Source organism: Xenia sp. Carnegie-2017, unplaced genomic scaffold (genome assembly GCF_021976095.1).
Source record: "Xenia sp. Carnegie-2017 unplaced genomic scaffold, XeniaSp_v1 HiC_scaffold_6, whole genome shotgun sequence".
Classification (NCBI taxonomy): domain Eukaryota; kingdom Metazoa; phylum Cnidaria; class Anthozoa; order Malacalcyonacea; family Xeniidae; genus Xenia; species Xenia sp. Carnegie-2017.
In genome coordinates this window covers 13,110,504-13,133,597 of record NW_025813526.1, presented here as the reverse complement: position 1 = coordinate 13,133,597, position 23,094 = coordinate 13,110,504, and the positions used below count along the sequence as shown (strand labels likewise).

The 23,094-nt window shown below is 36.0% G+C and overlaps 1 protein-coding gene and 3 long non-coding RNA genes across 6 annotated transcripts; 1 reads left to right on the top strand and 3 right to left on the bottom strand.

Moving 5' to 3' along the window:
- Positions 1 to 2,459: 2,459 nt before the first annotated feature.
- On the bottom strand, positions 2,460 to 8,172 carry LOC124458161 (splicing factor 3B subunit 2-like). 2 transcript variants are annotated; one of them, XM_047008235.1, is made up of 21 exons: positions 7,916 to 8,172; positions 7,726 to 7,798; positions 7,299 to 7,337; positions 6,866 to 6,925; positions 6,336 to 6,404; positions 6,149 to 6,238; positions 6,010 to 6,084; positions 5,872 to 5,931; positions 5,750 to 5,800; positions 5,575 to 5,655; positions 5,377 to 5,438; positions 4,639 to 4,687; positions 4,438 to 4,527; positions 4,231 to 4,338; positions 3,975 to 4,160; positions 3,821 to 3,876; positions 3,523 to 3,727; positions 3,297 to 3,326; positions 3,138 to 3,217; positions 2,942 to 3,029; positions 2,460 to 2,857 (listed from the first exon to the last, which is right to left on the bottom strand). In XM_047008235.1, the coding sequence occupies exons 1-21, from the start codon at positions 8,098 to 8,100 to the stop codon at positions 2,795 to 2,797; spliced, it is 1,800 nt and encodes a 599-aa protein (XP_046864191.1). In that variant the 5' UTR covers positions 8,101 to 8,172; the 3' UTR covers positions 2,460 to 2,794. The 2 variants fall into 2 exon arrangements, with proteins under 2 accessions (XP_046864191.1, XP_046864192.1); XM_047008236.1 differs by lacking the exon at positions 7,916 to 8,172 and having other exon boundaries at positions 6,149 to 6,235; positions 6,335 to 6,404; positions 7,726 to 7,776.
- Positions 8,173 to 17,254: 9,082 nt separating this feature from the next.
- LOC124457756 lies at positions 17,255 to 20,049 on the bottom strand. Of its 2 annotated transcripts, none has more exons than XR_006952770.1 (2): positions 20,035 to 20,049; positions 17,255 to 17,524 (listed from the first exon to the last, which is right to left on the bottom strand). It is a non-coding gene; the product is annotated as an uncharacterized LOC124457756 (long non-coding RNA). The 2 variants fall into 2 exon arrangements; XR_006952769.1 differs by having other exon boundaries at positions 19,940 to 20,039.
- On the top strand, positions 17,375 to 20,188 carry LOC124457757. Its single transcript, XR_006952771.1, has 2 exons — positions 17,375 to 17,414; positions 20,013 to 20,188. It is a non-coding gene; the product is annotated as an uncharacterized LOC124457757 (long non-coding RNA).
- A 119-nt stretch (positions 20,189 to 20,307) lies between these two features.
- Positions 20,308 to 20,812, bottom strand: LOC124457755. The gene is made up of 3 exons (XR_006952768.1): positions 20,771 to 20,812; positions 20,465 to 20,650; positions 20,308 to 20,398 (listed from the first exon to the last, which is right to left on the bottom strand). It is a non-coding gene; the product is annotated as an uncharacterized LOC124457755 (long non-coding RNA).
- Positions 20,813 to 23,094: the final 2,282 nt, after the last annotated feature.

Here is a 23,094-nt window from a genome sequence, read left to right as displayed (position 1 = left end):
GTGCCAACAACCGACAATCCGGCCGACCTCGGAAGCAGAGGTGGCAAACTGACCGAGATGTGGATGAAAGGTCCTGCCTGGCTATCAGAGCGTAGTCTTTGGCCACCAGATCTTATAGTCAAACCGTCGACTGACTCCCAAAGTGAAGCAAAGGCGACGAGAGTAGTTTTGAGCACGGCTATCCAGCGGTCAGACTTGGCAATATTCAGTGATATTCTTGGAAAACATCCATTGCGGAAGGCGATTCGTATTGGGGCGTGGGTGAAACGATTTATTGATAATGCTCGACAAAACAGAGATAATAGAAAGCACGGGCCACTGACATCTGAAGAAGTGGAAGAGCAACACATGTCATGGATAAAATGGTACAAGCCGGAGTCGCAGAAAACCCAAAGTCTCAAACGGATCTGATTCAGTTAAATGTACAACCCGACGATGACAAGATTTTAAGATGTCACGGTCGTATACAAGGAGAGTTCCCTATTTACTTGCCTGATGACGCTCTATTCAACGTGAAGTTAGTGGAAGATGCACACTTGGAAACACTCCATGGGGGAGTTATACTTACGATGGCAAAGGTCCGAGAAAGGTATTGGGTTCCTCGGCTTCGTCGATTAGTCAAAAAGCAAAGGAAGAGATGCTACAGATGCAAGAGATTCACGACCAAACCGTATCAAGCTCCAATACCTGCTCCTTTACCAAAGACTCGAACAGAAGGAACCACACCGTATAAAGTCATTGGTGTCGATTTCCCCGGTCCGATTAAGTATAAAGTCAAGAAAAATCAAGAAGGAAAAGCTTATCTAGTGCTCTTTTCCTGTAGTTTGACGCGAGGAGTATATCTTGAATTGTTGAAGAGTCTTGAGACAACTTCTTTCCTGCAAAGTCTAAAGCGGCTCATAGCAAGGCGAGGTCGTCCTTCGCTGATCTATTCGGACAATGCAAAACGTTCCAAGCTGCAGCAGCATGGTTAAAGAGAGCAATGCAAGACGAGAGGTTTCACAGCGAGCTCAGTAAACATAGCATTAAATGGAGATTCAATCTGTCCCGCGCACCCTGGTGGGGAGGCCAATTTGAGCGATTGATCGGTGTATTCAAATCATCATTTTACAAAGTCGTTGGTAAAGGACTTCTGAAATTCGATGAACTGGCAGAAGTTGTTCTGGACGTAGAAATTTGTATAAACAATCGACCATTGAGCTATGTAGAGGATGATGTTGAACTACCCGTACTGACGCCGTCTTCGTTCGTACTGCAACAGACGAACGTCATCCCTGAGGTGGAGAGTCATCACATTAAGGACGGTGAATTACGGAAGCGAGCAAAGTATTTGCACAAAATCAAAACCCAATTGTGGAACAGATGGCAGCGAGAATATTTAACAAGTCTACGCCAACGCAATCAAGTTAACAAATCAGCAACCGAATCTCATCCGAAAGAGGGAGATATCGTTTTAATTAAGGGTGACGAGAAAAACAGAAATATGTGGAAGATCGGAAAGGTAACGATGTTGATCCGTGGAAGGGATGGAGTTGTGAGAGGAGTCAAACTTCAGTGTGGAAAAATATCTCTTGAGAGACTAATCCAACTGATCTATTCTTTAGAACTACAATGCGACGTCAGCAACCATCAAAAGAAGTTGCAAGTGAACGCCGAAGAATTCAGACCAAGACGACAAGCTGCTGTGCATGCAGAGGCGATAAATCAGGAGCTAATGGAACAGGAATGAAATAAACTTCGAGACAAAGTGATATAACATGTGACTCATTCGTAGTCACATGTGGGGGAGGGTGTTGCAAATTATGTTAAAGTCGTGTTGGGTTTTAATTGTACATTCGGGTACGTTGGGGACGATAAAGAACAATATAGGAAACATGAGTGGAACGGAAGTAGAGAGAGCAGAGAACGGAAGTGAGAAGTGAGGCATGCGAGACAAGCGAGACGAAAGAGACAAGGGAGGGAAGCGAGATACTTTAAGAAGTAATAATAAAAATTGTTTATGAAACCAAGTTGTGATAGTGATTATTCTTCGTGTTCCGAATACATTGGGACGGAGGTAAATTTTCGGAATAAAGCTTCAAAATACCATATCATTAGCTTTCCATCGAAATTTCCAGTTGCCAAATGTCGTTGTTCTAAGCTGCTTGCTCCACACTTAAACGACGTTTTTTCTTAATCTATAAATTTTAACACAAGAGAGATTTAAGAAAATTATAACTTGAAATGGTTGAATTTAAACTACTTACATCTGATAAGAGATTCGCATTGCCACGACACACATCATACACCTGAATGGCTCCTGCTCCTCTGGGATGTGAACCAAGAACAACTTTGTACTACAAAGAATCCATTTGATGTCGAATGCAGTGTAATTCAAGCTTTTTGAAATATGTACAACTACTTGAGGCTTTTATAGTGCCTCCATATCAAATATAATAAGTAGAAGTTACTCGTCAAAATAAGCAAATTAAATTTAATTTTAAATAATCTACAAAACTCAAAATTTTCGCCATAGGACTTTCTCTGATATTTTCATTCGCTGTCATACGATGACTGCTACAGCAATCTGGATGATGATTATGAAAGGTTCATGAAAGATTCGAAGGTAAACCGTACTGACAGTGAAATGTCAATAAACCATATTACATGATCGAATCAGACGCTATACCATTGACCATACGGTAATATGACACACTCTACAGACATATATCGTGTAATATGTCTTAAACTCCACAAAAATCATAAAATAAGGGGAGAAACATATCTTGCAACACTGGATACTGCAAATTAAGTGTCAGAATTTGAACTCCTTGTACTTTTTGGCAGATTTCCCGCTATCAGTAGTTTTCTTGCGTTTCTAAAAGTTTAGAAACAAAAATATGTATGCATAAAAAACAACAGACAAAAAATTCATCCTCAAAGTAGGATGTACGATAAGTACCTTCTGCTGTCTGGCAGCATGTTCAGCAACCATGTCACTAAAATCTTCTTTCTGGATATTTTGTTGTTCTCGTAACGTTTCATCATATCTGAAAAAAATATATCAATGCACTGATCAAACATTCAATCTAACCTTGAATTTGTGATTTTAATCTTAAGTCAATGTGTGTATCAAAATATTATTAATGAACTTTTACCTGGCTTGCATTGCGGCTGGATCAAGCTCCAGTTCGCTCGGGTCCAATGCCACCTCAACGCCTTCAGACAAACCTCCCGACTAAATTTAAGCAATATTTATTAAATGTAAAAAATGTCTATTAGTTACGTAAATGTCATAAAATCTGTTTCGAAATTACCCGCTTGGTGCCAGATGGAGCTGCAGCAGCCTAAATTTATGGGAGAAAAGAAACTTTTTACGTTGTAATAACAACAGTAAAGACTGCACAGTTACAGATGTTTCTACATTTTTCACAAACAACTTCTTTAAAAAGGTGACCTCCCAACGTGAATTTTAGGGTAAGTATTCCTTTTTACACGCCAAAATATTAACTCGTAATTAACATGGATGTAAGAAAATCTTACCGTCGCTAGATCATAAACATGTGATGTTCCAATCATCATTACACCAACACCAGCTCTCTTCTCTGGTAACACTGTGTACAATGTCTGCTGTTCATTGCCACTCTCCATAGCATCTTCGATATTCTTCCTTTTACGTAACTCTATCATATCCGAAGTCTCCATTCCAGCTGGTATTGATGTCAAACCGCTGGGCGTGATAAGACCCCTTGAAAATGAAAATAGTATACCAGCTCACTGTGTTATTGCATTGATTTAATTCAATCTACAATAATAAAACTGTATAAGCAAATAAACTAACGTTTCAGCAGGAGTAACAAGACCAGATTGATCCGGAGCTTCCTCTTCAGATTCCTCCTAATTATAAAACATTGATTTCAACAACATGTGAAGCGGCTTGATTTTCAAATTTTGCATAAAAACATTTTCTTGCAAGTTAAACAAAGCAGACAAACCTCAGATTCCTCGGATTCTTCCGACTCAGACTCAAGTTCTCCCCAAAGATTAGAGTTTACCTGTTCATCATGAACAATGTTTATGTCTGTTTGCTGTACACCGAAGACGTCACCATATAAGGGACGTCCATGTTCGTCAACAGGAGGCTTGCCCCAGCCTCCAGCGTGGTAGCCAAATGACGCTCCCTACAATATTACAAAAACAAGATAAACTTAAGAATTTTAGAACATTTGGAGCGGAAATAATTCGACGTACCTCAGGGATTAGTGCGTTGAGTCCTGGTATTTTGAGGTTAGGATAGGATGGTGGTGGACCATAACGTTGCATGGCAATTAACCAAGGTGGTGGTACGAGATTGCTCCCCTGAAATGTACGGTAAAATTACCATCTAAATGTTTGTTTATAGAACTAAGTCAACAAGAACAACAGATTTCTTTTATGACATCTGTAACATTTACATACCTGACGAGTAGGCATGCCTAAAGCTGTTCTTAATTCTTCTGATAGATCACCAGGTTTCTTTTGCTTTAATTTCGTCTCGAACTCTTTGCCCTGTAATCAAATAAGCAGCTACGGATGGTTCTCTTTGTCGCAGTTGATTTCAATAAGTATTTTTTTATTTCTATGAATAAGCGAACATTAGAGAAGTGCAGACGAACGAACCTCGTAGTACAGATCGCCATGAATTGTCATTTTTGGTTTTGTTTGCCATCTTTGAAAAGAAAAATAAGATATCTATTGGTTAGTTGCACAATGAATATGCAAGTCAAAAGTAGCAATTAAACCAACGGGACATCCATGGATGATGAAAAAACACTGACTTTAGACTCTTTTTTTTTCTAAATTAATTCCTATTTAATTTTGATTTATGCAATACGAGTCCACTGACTTCATGGCAAATTGAAGCATTTTTATAGTGTGCAGCAAATATTTAAATCTACTTAGTGTTTACACCTGTTCCTGAGTAGCTGGTTTGCTCGATTTTCCAATTAATTAGAGCAGTTAACTGCGCATAAGCAGCTTACATTAGCATGCGCAGTCCACTCAACCAACTGTTCAAGTTCATAGTCCTGTGAACAGCAAACTGAATCTACTTGCACAACTTTCAGAGGGAATAGCTTGCTCAGTTATTAAAGAAATCATCTAAGCATGCAAAAACGCGAGAAAATCCAAGATCTTTTGCCACATCTATAAAATTTTGCTGCATGTTCTGTGAAAGTTGTATTTATGTAGAAACATCATTGCATTAACAAGAAAATGAATGTCAAAATCCACAACTACTGTTTTCTTCTTATTAATCCTAATATTTTATATAATCAGATCTAATCTGTAATGGGTATTGATACACACGTCTAAATATTTAGCATCAAAGAGTATCACAATTTTGTTTTGTTCACTTACTTGAAAAATGCATCGTGAAGTTTTTGATAATCAATATCAATCTTCCCCATTTTAGGTCGAATCTACAAAAAATATATAAAACTGAGTCCATCTATTCTGTTCAAGATTTAAGTGCATCACTAACGCCGCCGCTCCCCCCCCGCCAAAAAATGAAGGACGTTTTGGTAAAGTATGGAGGAGAATGAGAAAAGCAAGCACCTTTTCTCGCATTTTGGCTTTCATGTTTTTTGCATCTTCTTTCTCTTGCAAAGCCTCTCTCATCTCCATTATTCCCGTTTTCTGTAGGAAAAATAAGATTCATCATTACAACAATTTCTTTCAAAGACAAAAACATCAAAAATGGTCGCAAGTACACGAAAGTGAAACAATTTACCTGTATGAAATCAGGAAGTTGAAATGGTGGTTTAATGATACCACGTTTCCCCTTAAAAAATATACAACATAATAAAGTAAAACGAAAAACTACCAAACACGTTTTAAGGTAAACAATCAAACCTGTAGAAATTTTCTTTTGAAACACCAATGACGTGGGACAGGAACTGTATTTCGACATGCCTGGCGAACAAATGAAAACAGAATCTTTTTTAAAGGGTTTCGTTAACTCAAAATCACATAAAAAAAGATCAAACATACCTTAAGAAAAACAAGTAACTTTGGATCAGGTGCTGTGACGTCATGCATTTCAACAACGTCCGGGCGATGGATTGTCTAAAATAATACCATAGAAATGATATAGATAAAACTAAATATGGCAATAAATTGTTATTCAAACCTGTTTTAATTCAGCAACACTCATTCTGTTTTTCAATTTCAATTTCTTTTTTGACATTTTCTCAACTTTATCTCCTGATTCTTCTTCCTGAAGATTAAACACGTTGTGAAACATGCATTGTCCATCATTATCCTCGTTTCAAATCCATCATTGAACCTAATGTTTCTATTTTGCCTTACACATTACCTTTTTTCTGGTCTTCTTCATCACTGCCCATATCCATTTCATCATCATCATCCTTTTGCATAGTTTCAGCCTGGATTCAATGATGTTTTGAAGTAAAGAACACAAGACAGAAACAAAATTCACTTGTAAAATTTTGTAGCTTTATAAATATAGTATTATATTTTTATTATATATTTTATTTTTAGAATATTCTATCTGAGGATGACTTTGAAATAAAGTCGAAAATGTACAGTTTACTTCTCGTCTTGTTTTGATTCATATTTTGCAATCTCAAGATGTCTTGCTTCTTTGGAATTTCTTTTATATTATATTTTTATTGTTAAGTTTAATTTTTAATCTGAAGATATTCAACATAAAAAAGAGGACAATCTTTTCATGCATAAGAATAACTCTCACACTTTGTAGAATAAACTAATGAAGACATAACTGTTTTTAAAACTAGTGTAGTGCTAGCATGACAATGATTAATAGCCATAAACACTCATTAATAATAAATTTCCAGTACACAACAATAGCAAAAATCAAACTTACATTCTTTGCTTCAGTCTTATTCTTTCTTTCATCTTTTCCAGATTCTGACTTCTCAGTTAACTATAAAAATCATATTAAGTGTACAATTTTTGTCTTCATTAATCAATCCAGCAACATGTAGGGTAACTTATGGGAAAGGCATTTAATTCACTCAAACTAAAACCATGTTTAGTAAAACAGATTATCGGTTTCTAATTTACTGTAAATTATCATAATTAGGGATGCGCATGATGCAAAACAACACATGGCATCACAACTATATAATTCATATCCCTATAGGCACTTGCTGAATCCGAAGTATGATAGAAATCATGAATATTTTTATTTATAACATTTTTAGGGCAATTTAAGAATGGTAAAACTACGTAGGAGGCATTCTAATTTTACAAATACAACTTTTAAGAAAACCATAAGCAACAAGTTTTCTACTAACCTGTAACAAAACAACATTGTCACACTTTTCAACTGGCAGCTGGAAAAGAAAGAACACTGACTATATCTAGAACTACATATAAATCTGACAAAATAGACAAAAAATGAATTTAAACATTGCAATATCACACTGACTGGCATAGCCAGCCCGTAAATTTGGCCTAGCTATGCCAACTATTGTGTGTTTACTCATTGGAAAACAACAAATTTCTAAAGAAATAATGCTGTGAAAATTGCACAGCAGGAGAAAACTGTGAAGGCTGGCTACACTACTGATTATACCACAGAGCATAATTACATAAAAAAGTTTAACATTGAATGAGATAATTTAAAAACCTTTGGTGGAGAGAGAATTGAACCTTACAAAAGAGTATGTCAACATTGGACCTATGCCCATGGGCTTCGCCAAAAAACATAAATTTTCAAACCTTCCAGATGCAATTCAAAAGAAATTGCGTGTTGTCACAAGCATTGTCACGTAGAATTTCATCTTTCTTCTTTCTACGTTCAGTAATAAATACAATGAAAAGTTTATAAGGAAAGACTGTACTACGAGATGGTGTTATTGCTATAAATGTCACAATAAATCAATAGGATTGTGAAGAAGGAAAAACTCACTTGAAGCTACTTTTTTCCACAATATTTATGTCAGTTAATAAAAGGTTTCTAACATCAAATTGAGGTTCGATCAATTTATTTACTTCTGTTGATTTAAATTTCTGTTCATCTTTTGCTTCTGCGGCCGAGATTATGTCCTCTATATTCACAATTGGTGTTTCATTAGATATATGTGTCGCATCCATTTTCTGGCATTTCAACCACGGGGAATCATTGAGTTCTATAAGACCTGGAGGGGAAACGTCAACAAAATTAGTATAAATTATTAGCGCGCGGCCGCGTGGTCAAAAACATGGCGGATTTTGGTTGTCAAAGTCAGCGGAAGACGCGGGCTCATAAAATAAAATTTTTTCGCCCACCCGGATTTGACAACCACAATTGCGATTATATAAAATATCAATGCCAAGCACAAAAACTTTTAGAAATTTTATCTTTAAAACATGCTGCAAACTTGTTTGGTATACGGATGCTGAAGTAATGCCAGAAAAGGAAACATTTCATGATACCGGTAAGCAACGTAAGATTGTTTACTATTTAAAGTGTTCAGTGTTTTGTTTTAAGTCAATACTTGAAGTGTGATGGCATATATTTTGTGAATGTTTTTACTCCTAAGTTGTAATTTAAGTTATGTTTATCCATTCTTATTTGTTCTTTACTTAATCGATTGCTAGACGAGGCAAAGCAACCAGTTCTTCTCGAGATATGCATATCTTAAATCTCCTTGTTTCAACTGAGTTGAAATGGAGGATTTTTTCATGATATTTTTCTGAAAATATGAAGCAAATATTAAGGACAGAGCTGTATTGAAATCAAATGCAGTGCAGGATTAATTAATGAGCTCTTTGGTACATGTCGTACAATAAAAATTACCTGTATTAAACAGCTAGCCTGGACAATTTGACAGATTTGGACAATCATGATGATGGTATGTAAAGGTTTGCTTTATGCTAAAAGTTTTATAAATGCCATATGGTGTTTCTGTAAATGAATTGTTTGTTACACAGTGTACTAAACAGGTTAGTACATCAAAATCAAGATAAAAACTACTTTGTTCAATAATGTGCCAAATTTTGCTCCTACCTTGAAATATTTGCTCAAGAAAAGCTTATCATGACATGCATGAAACATTAAATACAGTACTGCATCATCTGACAAAATCCATACATTTTTCAATTCCAGGTGATTAAAAATTCACATAAGATGCATTGGTTGCAATGAAGTTGAATGTGGAAGAAGCAAAAATTGATGGCAAAGAACTTTTTATGTCTTTTGAAGAATTACAATATAGTCCTCACTCATATTAAATAATTACTACATAGCAAATATAAATACTACACTGAAATGTTACTACCCCCCTCTCATCATTGCACAAATATTTTTTGAAAATTTTTCTCCATTCAATATTTCTCTATTGCTATGTGCTTGTACCTGCTTGAATTGCTTTTTTCATTCTCCTGGTTTTGCACATTAGTGGACACCTATGAAAATAAAAAGACTACTTTCAAAAAATACTCGTGACGAGATGTAATCTAAAGAATTACGAACAACTTTTTCAAACGTTGTTTTCGAGTATGGCAAAAATGAGTGCGACTTAAAAGACATAAACCCACAATTTTGGTGGTGTCCTTCGTATCGTATATCTAATGGCTGGTGAAAATTACTTTTGAAACAACACTTTAATAAGATATTGGAAAGTAAGATAAGTGCTTTTGTCTTTTTACTCTTTTCGGACGGATAAGAAATTTTTTAAACATAAAAGTAATAATTTGAGAGAAGCTTTTTTAAGAAATGACAAGAAAGCAATTCAATAACTTGTCTTACTTGTGCCATTTCATCGCCCACATTAGTAAGATCTATTGTAAATGGTGTAGATTTTTTTGTCTTGCGTCGTCTGGGAGGAGGTAGGGCCTTATGAAAGATTTGATGGTATTTTGTCTCGGTAACCTTTATTTTTTTCACAGGACTCAATCGAAGAGGCAAACCATTTTCTGTGGGAAAGTTTTGTTCAAGAAACTGTTTCAAGCTTTCAGCTCTTTGCACTGCTTCTTGTAGAGTGGTCTCGTTGTCGATCAGGAAGGTCATACTGTGTATTTGGCCCAGTTGTTCTTGCAAGATCTTTCTGAGCCTTTTGGAACTTTTGTTTGAGGTAGTTTCAAACTTAACTGTTTCTTCGTGGGGTATGTCGTGGATATATTTTTGTTATCAGAAGACAACGATTCTTGCAAAACAACGTCTCTTTTGATGGTGCTCCATGATGACGTATTGGCTTCCTCTAGTTCTTCTGGCGTAGTATCTTGTGGCAATCCAAGAGGCTCATTGTCGAGAGTGATGAAAACGCTATTTCGGTAGTCTTCTGGAAGACTTTCGAAATCCCACTCGTCATAGAAAGAAAAAACTGCGTAAAAATGTTTGCAAGGGAAATGGGTAGTGTGCCATATGTTGCAGGTACAACTTGGTTCTCGGAAGTCTATGAAATGTTTCTTTCCAACATTGCTCTCGCTCTTGACATTGAACGTGCCCTTCTTTAAATTAACCGGAGTTATGTTGTCCTGTTTGAAAATGGCTGAAGCGTATCGATTTTGAAGGCAACATTTCAAAAAGTGCGGAGGTCTGTTGTTCAAGTATTCTGGGATTGATGGGTTGTACTTGCAGTAGGCGCTGCTCAGTCGCAGGTTTGCATCCAAATAGTGCTGAAGAACATCGGGAATGAAAGATTCAACCAACATCACCGCAATACCAAACACAGATTTGTCAATACTTTGGGGTAAGTATTCGTATTTAAAGACTCTGTTTTGATCCTCAACGCCATTGTTAGTATTAACAATGTTGGTGACTTGCTGTTTTCGAAAAGCGTGTGCCCATCTGACAGCGCAAGAAAACCACGTACGGTCAACATATTCTCTCATCTTGCTGCATTCTTTATACACTTCGGATTTGCGAGAATCTTTTATTGCCTTGTCGTACTCCTGTTTGGTACTGACATTAGCAATCTTCTTCATTTGCAAAGGAAGTGTTGTTGCTGTTCATATGACAATCCATTCTTGCTTGCTGTAGCCCACCGTTTTAGCGCTTGCAACCTGTGAAATTCGCAAACATAAACCTGTACATCGGGAAAACTTTTTTCTATCGCGCCTATTTCTGCTAATGAGTAATCCACCATAAAATATTTTGGGTTCCATACTGGATTCCATCCTTTTATAATAGCCAGAGCCTCTTCTATGGCTTCTTCGGTCTCCGTCTGGCACTTAAATTCAGCCACAACTTTGTAGCCAACGTTTGAATGAACGCACACAAAGAAAAGCGGTATTGCGTACTTTGTTGTTTTGTACGTGGCGTCCATGAGACACAATTGTTCGCCATAACGAATCAACATTCTTTGTTGCCAATGCTCTTGATGCACAAACAAAAACTTTTTATCCTCCTTTGGAGGAATATCGTTTCTGGAAGCGTTATCTCTTGTGCGGTAGAAAAACTTGCTGCTTGGAGAATTCTGTTTCCAGGTTTCTACCTTCCTGCGCAGGGACTCTTGATCGTCTTTGCAGTCCTTAAGGGACTCTATTGCTTTTGCTACGTGGTTTCGAACATCCTTTTTATTTGGATAGTACCGTTTATTTGTCTTGCGCGGTATAGCCTTTTGTTTGTCTTGTGGAAATAAAGTCTCTTCAACGTATCGATCAAGACACTTTTTGGCTTCTGAGATTTTGATTACATTGCGTTTTACCAAACTATAAACTTTCGTGACCAGTCGGTAATCCATTCGCTGCCCAACTGTTGCCGTGGCACCAAAGGCGTGACTTGAATGAGCACTACTAAGAGGTATTTTTATGTAAAAACGACTGCTGGCGCAAAGCTGTGAGGAGGAATCGTTATCCATTTTTTCCTTAATCTCTCTAAATACTCTCCATTTTGCCATAACCAAGCTGTTTTCTGATGTAAATTGTTTTCGATCGATGTAGTAGTCGAGAAATACTCTGACTTATCTTATTTGCACTTGTGCTGGGCAATCCAGTTTTCTACTGTTCTGTAATCGAATCCGTCCCTTTTCTTCATAATCATGGTCACTTTTTACGTCGTGTCTGCGAGTGCCTCTGCTGTCCTGAGAAGTTTGTTAAAATAAAACAGTGTGGTGTCAAGACAAATTGTGCACAAATAAATCTTAAATATCATAACGAAAAATACATACTTTCGCGCTCTCATGTAAACAATGTCTTGTTTCGTTGCTCACAATCAAAAACGGATTTCCAAAAAACTCAATTGGAATATTTCCCTTCTTGCTTTCAAACACTGGCGGTGCTAGAAAAAATAAATGATATGTTTTTTCAGCATTTTGTTTGTCTTCAAGTAAAACATTCTTATTATGCTAAGCTATGCAGATGTGTTAGATAATAAAATGTATTTAAAAGAGATAGCAAAATAATTGGCGAGTCATTGAACGGTTTTTTCCTAATGAGTTTTTTGCTAATATAGATAGAAATGACTGTTAGATTCGATTCTTCTAACTCCATAATGGAATGTCTTTGCGACTATAAAATGTTAATTGGTCGTGCAATATTAAAGAAGGGGGGGGGGTGTAGCAGGCTTGGCTGCCCAATTTATGCGTTGGTTGAAAATTTCTTGGTGTTTTCTCGCTTTAATTTGGGGTAAGATGCTTGATGCGGTTGAGTTGATTACCTGTAAGTGAAAAACATTTATTGCCCATTGTTTTTGAGTGGTTATCAGCTTTCACAAACGAGATAGAATCAATTACCTAAATTCAAAAACCTCTTTCACTTTTCAAGTATATTAACGCGTGAAATCAATTTATCAAGGTTTATGTATTACGGCCTTTGAAAGTTAACTGTTCAACAATTACAAAAACCTTTTCAAGCCGACAATTTGAAGAAATAAATTATAAAACATACTTCAAAAAACATGATCTTGTTAACTTAGCTATATTAGCTTTATAATGACTATGAAATAATGTCAAAATATTGCTTTTAGATTTTGTTTCTTGCTATTATAACTGAAATTTTGAGTTAACATAATGTTTTTCGGAATATGTTACAAATTGTTTGCAATATGGTGCAACAATTGAAAACAAACTACGAGACCTAAAACTGTTCAAGAAGTTCTTCCATTTGCTCCACCGTTCCATCAATTTATTCTGTGCAGTAATTTTCCAGAATTTGCACACTTGCGAGTTTTTCTCTAAGGAAGTTTACTTGTTTATTTGAGCATTCTGCAGATTCACGCTGAAGAATTGTCTGCGCCATATACTGAGTATGAAACACGAAATTTGTTCCTTAATATATTTTATTCTGTTGAAATGTTTAATAATGAGTTAGAGCAAATACTCGAACGCTTATACGTCTTTATATGAATTTCATTCCACGAGCCAGTAATGTGCCCACTATTTTTTTCACTTTTGATGCGAGGTTTTTATATTTTTTCTTAACTAGTTGGAGTTAAGGCGAGCATTATAAAGCACTTGAAAAACGCAAGTACCTATACGTAAGAATGAAAAGTGCGCAAATATTGAACATATAAATTAAAGACAGGCTATCTAGGTGCAGTTAAGGCGAGACCGATAAAGCACTTGAAAAACGCAAGTACATATACGTAAGAATGAAAAGTGCGTGAATATTCAGCATAATGAGTATAGGCATTGAGGATAGGCCATTTCCTATGATCTAAGTAGTAGCTTCTAGATTTAATCTCTACGTAAATTTAACGTCACAATGCGCGTCTGAAGCAACATTTGTTATAAAAATGACGACAGGTTTTGAGCAGAATACTTAGGATTAGAATACTATTGAGCATCATCAATATCTTATAGAACATATTACAAGCAAGCTCAATAACAAAGAATAATATACTTCACAATGCGCGTTTGCAGTAACATTCGTTATAAAAAGACCGCATATTTTGTAAAAGCCAAATGAACATACAATACAATGTGGGCGCTGTGCTGTATACTTTGTGTTGATTTGTGTTATGAAATTTTATACAAGAAACATATTGTACTTATAGCGATTATTATGTCAAGGCTTTTGCCGCTGACCAGGAATTTAATAGGCGCGTCCCCGATCATTGGGTTATAGCATTCCCTTTCAACCACAAATACCACCATCTAAATGAGGGTCTCCGCTGACCAAAAACGTGCCTACCTCTGACCAAACGACAACTGGACTACTCAAGTAGAAAAGACTCCTAGCTAGACATTGCGCAGTTGTGACACATGACAGAAGTGGCGTTTTATGTACTTACTATAATCATATAACACCATGGTCGAAAAACGCTTTATTACAGAGACACTGTTAGTCTTAGTTTAAACGAGTGACGAGAATGCTAACAGTGTTAAAGTATTTAGAAGAATGTGGTAGAACTATAAAGTATGCCAGTTTGGGGAATATATAACCATGGTCGTAAAAATGTTTTATTACAGAGACACTGTTAGTTTGAGTTTAAACGAGTGACGAGAATGCTAACAGTGTTAGAGTGTTTATAACAATGTGGTAGAAATATAAAGTATGCCAGTTTTCGGCATATATAACCATGGTCGTAAAAACGTATTGTTACTGAGACATTGTTAGTTTAAGTGTAAACGAGTGATGAGAATGCTAACAGTGTTTGAGTGTTTAGAAGAATGTGGTAGAAATATAAAGTATGCCAGTTTTCGGCATATAACCATGGTCGTAAAAACATTTTATTACAGAGACACTGTTAGTTAAAGTTTAAACGAGTGACGAGAATGCTAACAGTGTTAATGTGTTTAGAAGATTGTGGTAGAAATATAAAGTATGCCAGTTTTCGGCCTATATAACCATGGTCGTAAAAACGTTTCATTACAGAGACACTGTTAGTTTGAGTTTAAACGAGTGATTACAATGCTAAGAGTGTTAAAGTATTAGAAGAATGTGATAGAAATATAAAGAGTACCTGTTTTCGGCCTATATAACCATGGTCGAAAAAACGTTTCAGTACAGAGACACTGTTAGTTTGTGTTTAAACGAGTGATTACAATGCTAAGAGTGTTAAAGTATTTAGAAGAATGTGATAGAAATATAAAGTATGCCAGTTTTCGGCATATATAACCTGATAGGTTATGTTCTCATGTGATGTGTATATGTGTATCTTGTAAAGTGTGTGTTAACTTCCTACATGTTTAATTATAGAAATGATTGTAGACGTAATCGATATTATTTGTAACAAGAGCTGAGGAAATAAACTGACCAATCATAGTTTAGCGTCACGTATGTAAATTGCTGTATTATTATGTATATCAGTTAATTGTCGTATGCTAGTCTTTCTTCTATGTGTGGGAATAAATGTAATAAAACCTCCAGACATCAGTGTGATTATTAATCATGGCCACTGCATCAAACCCAACAGGTTATGGGCCCAGGAGAGCAATAATGTTCAACGGAGATGAAAATAAGTATGAGCTTTGGGAAGTAAAGTTCTTGGCGCAAATGAGACTACAAAATTGTATGATGTGTTCGTTCTTGAGAACAGTGAATCCTCACCGAGCGCAGCGAAGAAAGCAGATGCTTGCGCAGAACTAGTCCAGTGTTTAGACGACAGAAGTTTATCCTAGGTGATACGGGAAGCTCGAGATGACGGACCTGAAGCACTCAGAATTCTGCGACAACATTACTAAGGAAAAGGAAATGAAGTAACATTTTGTACAGATAAAACTATTCATAAAAACAAGTTTAAATTTTTCGAAAAACGAAACTATAACACGTTACTAATGAATAACGCGACTAAGAGTGAGAAAATAGTGTTTGTAGGCTATTTCTCTCTCAGGATTGTATTTAACAATGCGCAACATATTCCTGTGCCAAATATGAAGTTTTATAAAAAGAAAAAAGTTATCGTATTCCATGTAAGAAACCATGGAGGCAAGAGGCTTAATACACGAATTGCACTGTTCAGCAGCTTGACTATTGTACATATTGAGCATGGGGTACAATTTCATGTTATATCCTTCGCAGCATCCTACACATAAAGGACAGTTATAAATCAACAAATTTTGTGAGAACATAAAAACGGCCATTTTTGGATCAATAAGTTCGCTTCAAGTAAAATAGGAAGAGTATGGCAGTTTACCTGAATGATTTTTTCCAATGAAACTTATCAACAACAAATTTTGTTTTCTTAAAAAATGCTGGATCTCGGTTCAAACAATACTCGTGCAATCTGCAGGCATTATCGTAAATGACCAACTCTGGCGCTAAAGAAATAAAAATACATATGCATATCATCAGGCACATTCGGTTATGTTACTGCACTGAAAACTCTGTCAGGCGACTAAACCGTCATGCAAGCTGTCTGATTCACTGATAATACTCTGTAGCACCATAAAAGGTACACACATACGTAACTTACCATCAGGAAAACATGTTCGTAAAATGGTAAATGGGATATTTGGTGATTCGTGATCCCTCATTATTTCGAATCCAAAACATATACCTGGAAACAAAAACGAAGGCGCAATGTCACTTACTGCAATAGTAAAACAAATTTTCGTTGGCGCTGTTCATCATGTAAATACCGTGGGGACAAAGAATGCAAAACATTCCAGGGATCAAAGTGCCATGCTTCTTCTTGGGTCTAGTGATTTTGGCACAATCTCCCAGCTGTGTCTTCCTATTGTCAAGAACATAATTCCCTCGATGAACCAGTTCTGGCAGACAAGGTATATATCCAATGGACGAATTTTGAGACACCGCAGGTAAGTTGTGTGGAAAACCCCACTGACCGTCCTTGACCTCGAACGGACTTATAGCCTTTTGTACCAATTCCTTTAGCAGCGGTTGAATAGTAATAGGAATTTCTTCGCTAGTCTCAATGACGTTAAACAGTAGGGGCACTTCTTCATGAAGAAGTTTTAAATCAGTCGAAGGATTGTCTTTGGATTGGCTCCATCAGACATCCTTATCAAGAGGTCCAAAACTTATCCTTTGGGGGCACAATTGCGCATACTGGTTTGTCAGAAGTGAATGCTGCCAATAATCTTCTGCACGAGTTTGGACAACTAGTGATAAATCCTTGTTTCTCTAACCATTCAAGTAGAGTCCTAAGCCCCTTTGAAGATATCTATAAATACGAGAAATTGTAGTATAAAATGAGCTCTGGAGTGGTCATGCAAAATTTTGTACTCGTGGGGTAATAAATTCTTCTTACTTCAGATTTTAATTCTTGAAATTCGTCCCAACTTAGCTTTGAATCACTGTACTTCTTCAATAAAGCTCGCACATTTCTCCTGTTGACGAAATTGCGCATTTCAAACCTAGTATTGGACAAAAGAAAACAGGTTGTTATTTTTATAACTATAAGCTGTGTACAAAAAAAAAGTGAGAGAAGTCACTATCATGCATAAAATGCTTTCTGATACGTAGATGAACACTCGTATTTACTAATTAGCAGACCTGTATATACTATATATTACAGATAAACTTCAAAAATACTTATCTTCCATCTAGCAATCCATTATCAGACTCTCTTAAATTATTTGGTAAGAAATTTTTCTGTATTCCAAGAGTTGTTCCATCCATCACCACCTTTTGGGGAATTCTTCCACATAATTCACAAAAAAACCCATTGTCAAAATCAATATCAAGCAACCTTAAAGTGCTTATATTACGAATTTTAGCCCCCATTTTTTAGGAGCTTAATTGAAAATTTGGATTATTTGAAGAACTATGACATGTCGCTGGACTTAAACAGATAAATATAAGTTCCTTAATTTTGCCTCCAAAGTCGGGTACTATTTGCGAATTTTTTACGACGCCATATTGATACTTGTGACGTAGATAGTTGAACACGTCTTTTTCCGTCAATATAATATTATATTATAGGAGGTGACTTTATTGTCGTTTTTCTTGTCTTAAAAACAAATAATGACAGTATTTTCAATAAAATATTAAAAAACAAGTTTTCCGGAAAGTACGGCCTCAAATCAGTGCTCAGATAATTCGAATTCGATGTCTGAATGCGTATCTGATTCGAGTTCGGAATCCGTGGGTTATGTTGAGCATTTAAACGACTTCGCATATGACGATGAAGCGCTCGCAGGAGATGGTGATGAAGTGCATACTCCAGATGATCCCGATGGAATTCTCCCTGCGACATTAGAACAACGAAGTGATGGCGTAATTCCACTCGGTGAATGGTAAGTTGTTGTATTCTCCTGTTTGTAATAAACATAAAGTTACTTTATAAACCACAATGCTCCCACGTTTCAGGTGTAATTGTCAATGCTGTTATACCGATTTGTTAGAAGGCGCATTAGAGTACAGATGCTGTAAAGAAATAGGACTTGCTATGCAGAAAATGACATTCGATGGCAGCATTGAGAAAATATCATTGGGCCTTTAGTTCATGAGGCTGTCCTTGAAAACGTCAGGCCATTATTGAGAGATAGGAATGGACGTGCTTATCGCCGCCAAGCATTACAATCATTAAATATGTAAGATTGTAAATTGTATGAGAAACAATTTATCATCAACATTGTTTCATCAACAATAATTAGTCCAACCTTTTTATTTACTTCAGATACTTGAGAGCTGTGGCATACAGATGGTTGATGCAATGGTTTTGTGGGTCTATGGGATGGGAGAATACTCAGCCTATACTTGCTTGTGTTTACCACATAAAGTTCTTTTCAACACATTTACCACAATTTTGCTCTACAATGGCCATCGAACCAATGTTTTTAATGTGTACTTTTGGATTTTCAGCCTTGCAGTTAAAGCAAAATTTTTCAAATAACTCAACCAATGAGATGTAAAATACCATAAACATAGGTTGTTCATGCGAGCTTTCTCCTCCATCAATTCTGTAACACGATTAAGAAAATTCATTATTATGAAATACAACAGAGATCTAATTCTTTATAAGATAAAATACCTGACTGTATTACCTGTGGTATCTTCATCTAAATCTTCACTCCGACTAGACTCTTCAAAAGAGGAGTAGTCCATGTATGATTCTCCTTCAAAAAGCTCTTCAGCACTCTCCTGCATTCCATCGTCTATATTAATGCTGGTCACCACGGATGTATTACGATTTTCCCTGATTTCGCTTTGATATTCATTTTGCAACTTCTGGGCCTTTTTCTTCAAAGATGCTTTTGTCTTTTTATACCAGCTTAAAGTCTTTTGTAAAGATGTAAGTTTTTTCTTAAGACGATGGCACGATTCACATGGAGACTGGGATTCACAAATATCTTCACCAACTGCATGCAGTTCTTCTTCAAATGGCGAATCGTTTGCTTCCCCAGTACATACTTCAACATGCTCAGCTCCATCACTAGTAGATGGTACTTCCTCATCGTGAAAACATGTTTCCTTCAGCGATGGCTTATGGAGAGTATGTCGAATAATCTACAAAACTTATATCGAATTTACATATGACAAAAGAAAAATTTACATAAACAAGCGTAAACTTACTTGTCTTCGCTTTCGATCGGTTATTTCGTCCTGTAATGGTTCAGGAATCCCAGCCACGTCAATGGTTGGGATAGCATCTTCTTTCAACCTTCTTTTGAGCTTGACTTGCACGCTCAAATTAAGGTCAAAACAGGAATATTCAAAATGCGCAGAACACAGACACGAGGTAGAGGAAGCCTCAAAGCCCGGTCTATGTTTACGCACAAAATTTACCCATTTTCTATGTCTTTGCGGCTCTGTTTCTTTTTTAGGAAACAGATGCATCGACATTCCTTCGGGTTTTTGAATCATTGGCGCAACTAATTTGATTAGGTCCGCCAGCAACAAAGCGTTTTCCTCTGCGTTTCTTATTAAGATTACAAGTAGAATACGCCATGTTGATATATGTGTTCAACTTTCTACGTCACAAGTCATTAGCATACCGATCAAAAAGTTCGCAAAAAAAATGCTGAAAATCGTGACTTTGAACGTCCGTAAAATCACTTTCACCAATCCAATTTCAATTATAATTGCAGATTTAAAATCACTGAAACAAGTTCGTTCAATTAAGCTCATAAAAAAGGGGGGCTAAAATTCGTAATATAAGCACTTTAATAAGAGAAAATTCAATAACTTAATAAAACAAGCGATCACTATCTCAATGGAATATTCATATTTTACAGCTGAAAATGAAACGATGCTTACCGTATCATGGCAATGCTAGCGAGACGAAACTTGACGTAAGTTATTTCCTTTGGGAAACTAAAATTACCCGAAGACACTTGCCTTTGTACATATGCAACATAATATTTGTACATAGGTAAACTGAACAAGAATAAAAAAGAAAAAACATTCAAAAGAGATAGGGCGAGAAAATTAAATAATGGACAAACGTAGCTACTAATGTTTTGGCAAATTTTCATTAAAAAGTACCTCGACGTTATGAAAAGCCGAATGTAATCTTTTAGCACGGAATGAGATATTGCATATGATCCAAACCATACAATCCTGTTTTAAATGCCATCATAATGCTTTTTCGTAGCACAAGAGGAGCAAGGTCTACAATACACTAAATAATCTATTTAAGTCAAAAAATTATGAAGTGAAGCGTAACCTATAACAAATCAGAACTTACCCTTCACATCATGGATTGAATAAAAGTACGCAACTGAACACAAGTCTACCTACAACCATTCATCTTGAATAGAACGTTTATCCCACTCTGCACCACAAGAACAAATACCACTTTCAGATGGCGCCAAAATATTATGACTATTTTTTTCAGGAAGATCAGTAAAATCGCTTGCATCATTCTCATTGCCTAAAATAATTAAATTGTAATATTTACAAACTGCTAGAAAGTGCTAAATACCATACCGATAGAGGAAATAGTATATGTAAAGCTAAAAGGATGTTCACCATTGCAGATTATCTTGCATACCTGTTTCAAATAAAGAAACCTTTTCTTTGCTAAGTGTAGCCATTTGAAAATGATCTGGCATCTCTGGTGTAATTCCAAAGGAAAACTTAAAAAGTGCTAATGGAGAATCCATTTCATCCTCTTCAACGATTTGCATGGCTTTTGCAAGGGTTGTCACATGAATGCAATAATATGACGAACAGCTGCAACATTTTAACTCGGGCTGGGGCGGCGTTACTTTTGAATACACAAAAGTACAAACCCCCCCCATGTTCTATTCACTGGTTTTACTGCAATCCACTGAGCCTCCCTGCACACTACACTAAACAAGTCCTAAAATATGTAAAATACACACAATCCACTTAATATTGTAGAATTCACTGGTCTATTCTAATGGGGGTTTGCTATAACCCGGGCGATGATCGGGGACGCGCCTATTAACTTCCTGGTCAGCGGCAAATTCCTTGACATAATAATCGCTATAAGTACAATATGTTTCTTGTATAAAATTTCATAACACAAATCAACACAAAGTATACAGCACGGCGCCCACATTGTATTATATGTTCATTTGGCTTTTACAAAATATGCGGTCTTTTTTATAACGAATGTTACTGCAAACGCGCATTGTGAAGTATATTGTTCTTTGTTATTGAGCTTGCTTGTAATATGTTCTATAAGATATTGATGATGCTCAATAGTATTCTAATCCTAAGTATTCTGCTCAAAACCTGTCGTCATTTTATAACAAATGTTGCTTCAGACGCGCATTGTGACGTTAAATTTACGTAGAGATTAAATCTAGAAGCTACTACTTAGATCATAGGAAATGGCCTATCCTCAATGCCTATACTCATTATGCTGAATATTCACGCACTTTTCATTCTTACGTATATGTACTTGCGTTTTCAAGTGCTTTATCGGTCTCGCCTTAACTGCACCTAGATAGCCTATCCTTAATTTATATGTTCAATATTCACGCACTTTTCATTCTTACGTATATGTACTTGCGTTTTCAAGTGCTTTATCGGTCTCGCCTTAACTGCACCTAGATAGCCTATCTTTAATTTATATGTTCAATATTCGCGCACTTTTCATTCTTACGTATAGGTACTTGCGTTTTTCAAGTGCTTTATCGGTCTCGCCTTAACTCCAACTAGTTAAGAAAAAATATAAAAAACTCGCATCAAAAGTGAAAAAAATAGTGGGCACATTACTGGCTCGTGGAATGAAATTCATATAAAGACGTATAAGCGTTCGAGTATTTGCTCTAACTCATTATTAAACATTTCAACAGAATAAAATATATTAAGGAACAAATTTCGTGTTTCATACTCAGTATATGGCGCAGACAATTCTTCAGCGTGAATCTGCAGAATGCTCAAATAAACAAGTAAACTTCCTTAGAGAAAAACTCGCAAGTGTGCAAATTCTGGAAAATTACTGCACAGGATACATTGATGGAACGGTGGAGCAAATGGAAGAACTTCTTGAACAGTTTCAGCTCGTAGTTTGTTTTCAATTGTTGCACCATACTGCAAACAATTTGTAACATATTCCGAAAAACATCATCATGTAAACTCAAAGTTATAATAGCAAGAAACAAAATCTAAAAGCAATATTTTGACATTATTTCAAAGTCATTATAAAGCTAATATAGCTAAGTTTACAAGATCATGTTTTTTGAAGTATGTTTTATAATTTATTTCTTCAAATTGTCGGCTTGAAAAGGTTTTTGTAATTGTTGAACAGTTAACTTTCAAAGGCCGTAATACGTAAACCTTGATAAATTGATTTCACGCGTTAATATATTTGAAAAGTGAAAGAGGTTTTGAATTTAGGTAATTGATTCTATCTCGTTTGTGAAAGCTGACAACCACTCAAAAACAAGGGCAATAAACGTTTTTCAGTCACAGGTAATCAACTCAACCGCATCAAGCATCTTACCCCAAACTAAAGCGAGAAAACACCAAGAAATTTTCAACCGACGCATGAATTGGGCAGCCAAGCCTACTACATTCCCTCCCCTTCTTTAATATTGCATGACCAATTAACATTTTATAGTCGCAAAGACATTCCATTATGGAGTTAGAAGAATCGAATCTAACAGTCATTTCTATCTATATTAGCAAAAACTCATTAGGAAAAACCGTTCAATGACTCGCCAATTATTTTGCTATCTTTTTAAATACATTTTATTATCTAACACATCTGCATAGCTTAGCATAATAAGAATGTTTTACTTGAAGACAAACAAAATGCTGAAAAACATATCATTTATTTTTCTAGCACCGCCAGTGTTTGAAAGCAAGAAGAAATATTCCAATTGAGTTTTGGAAATCCGT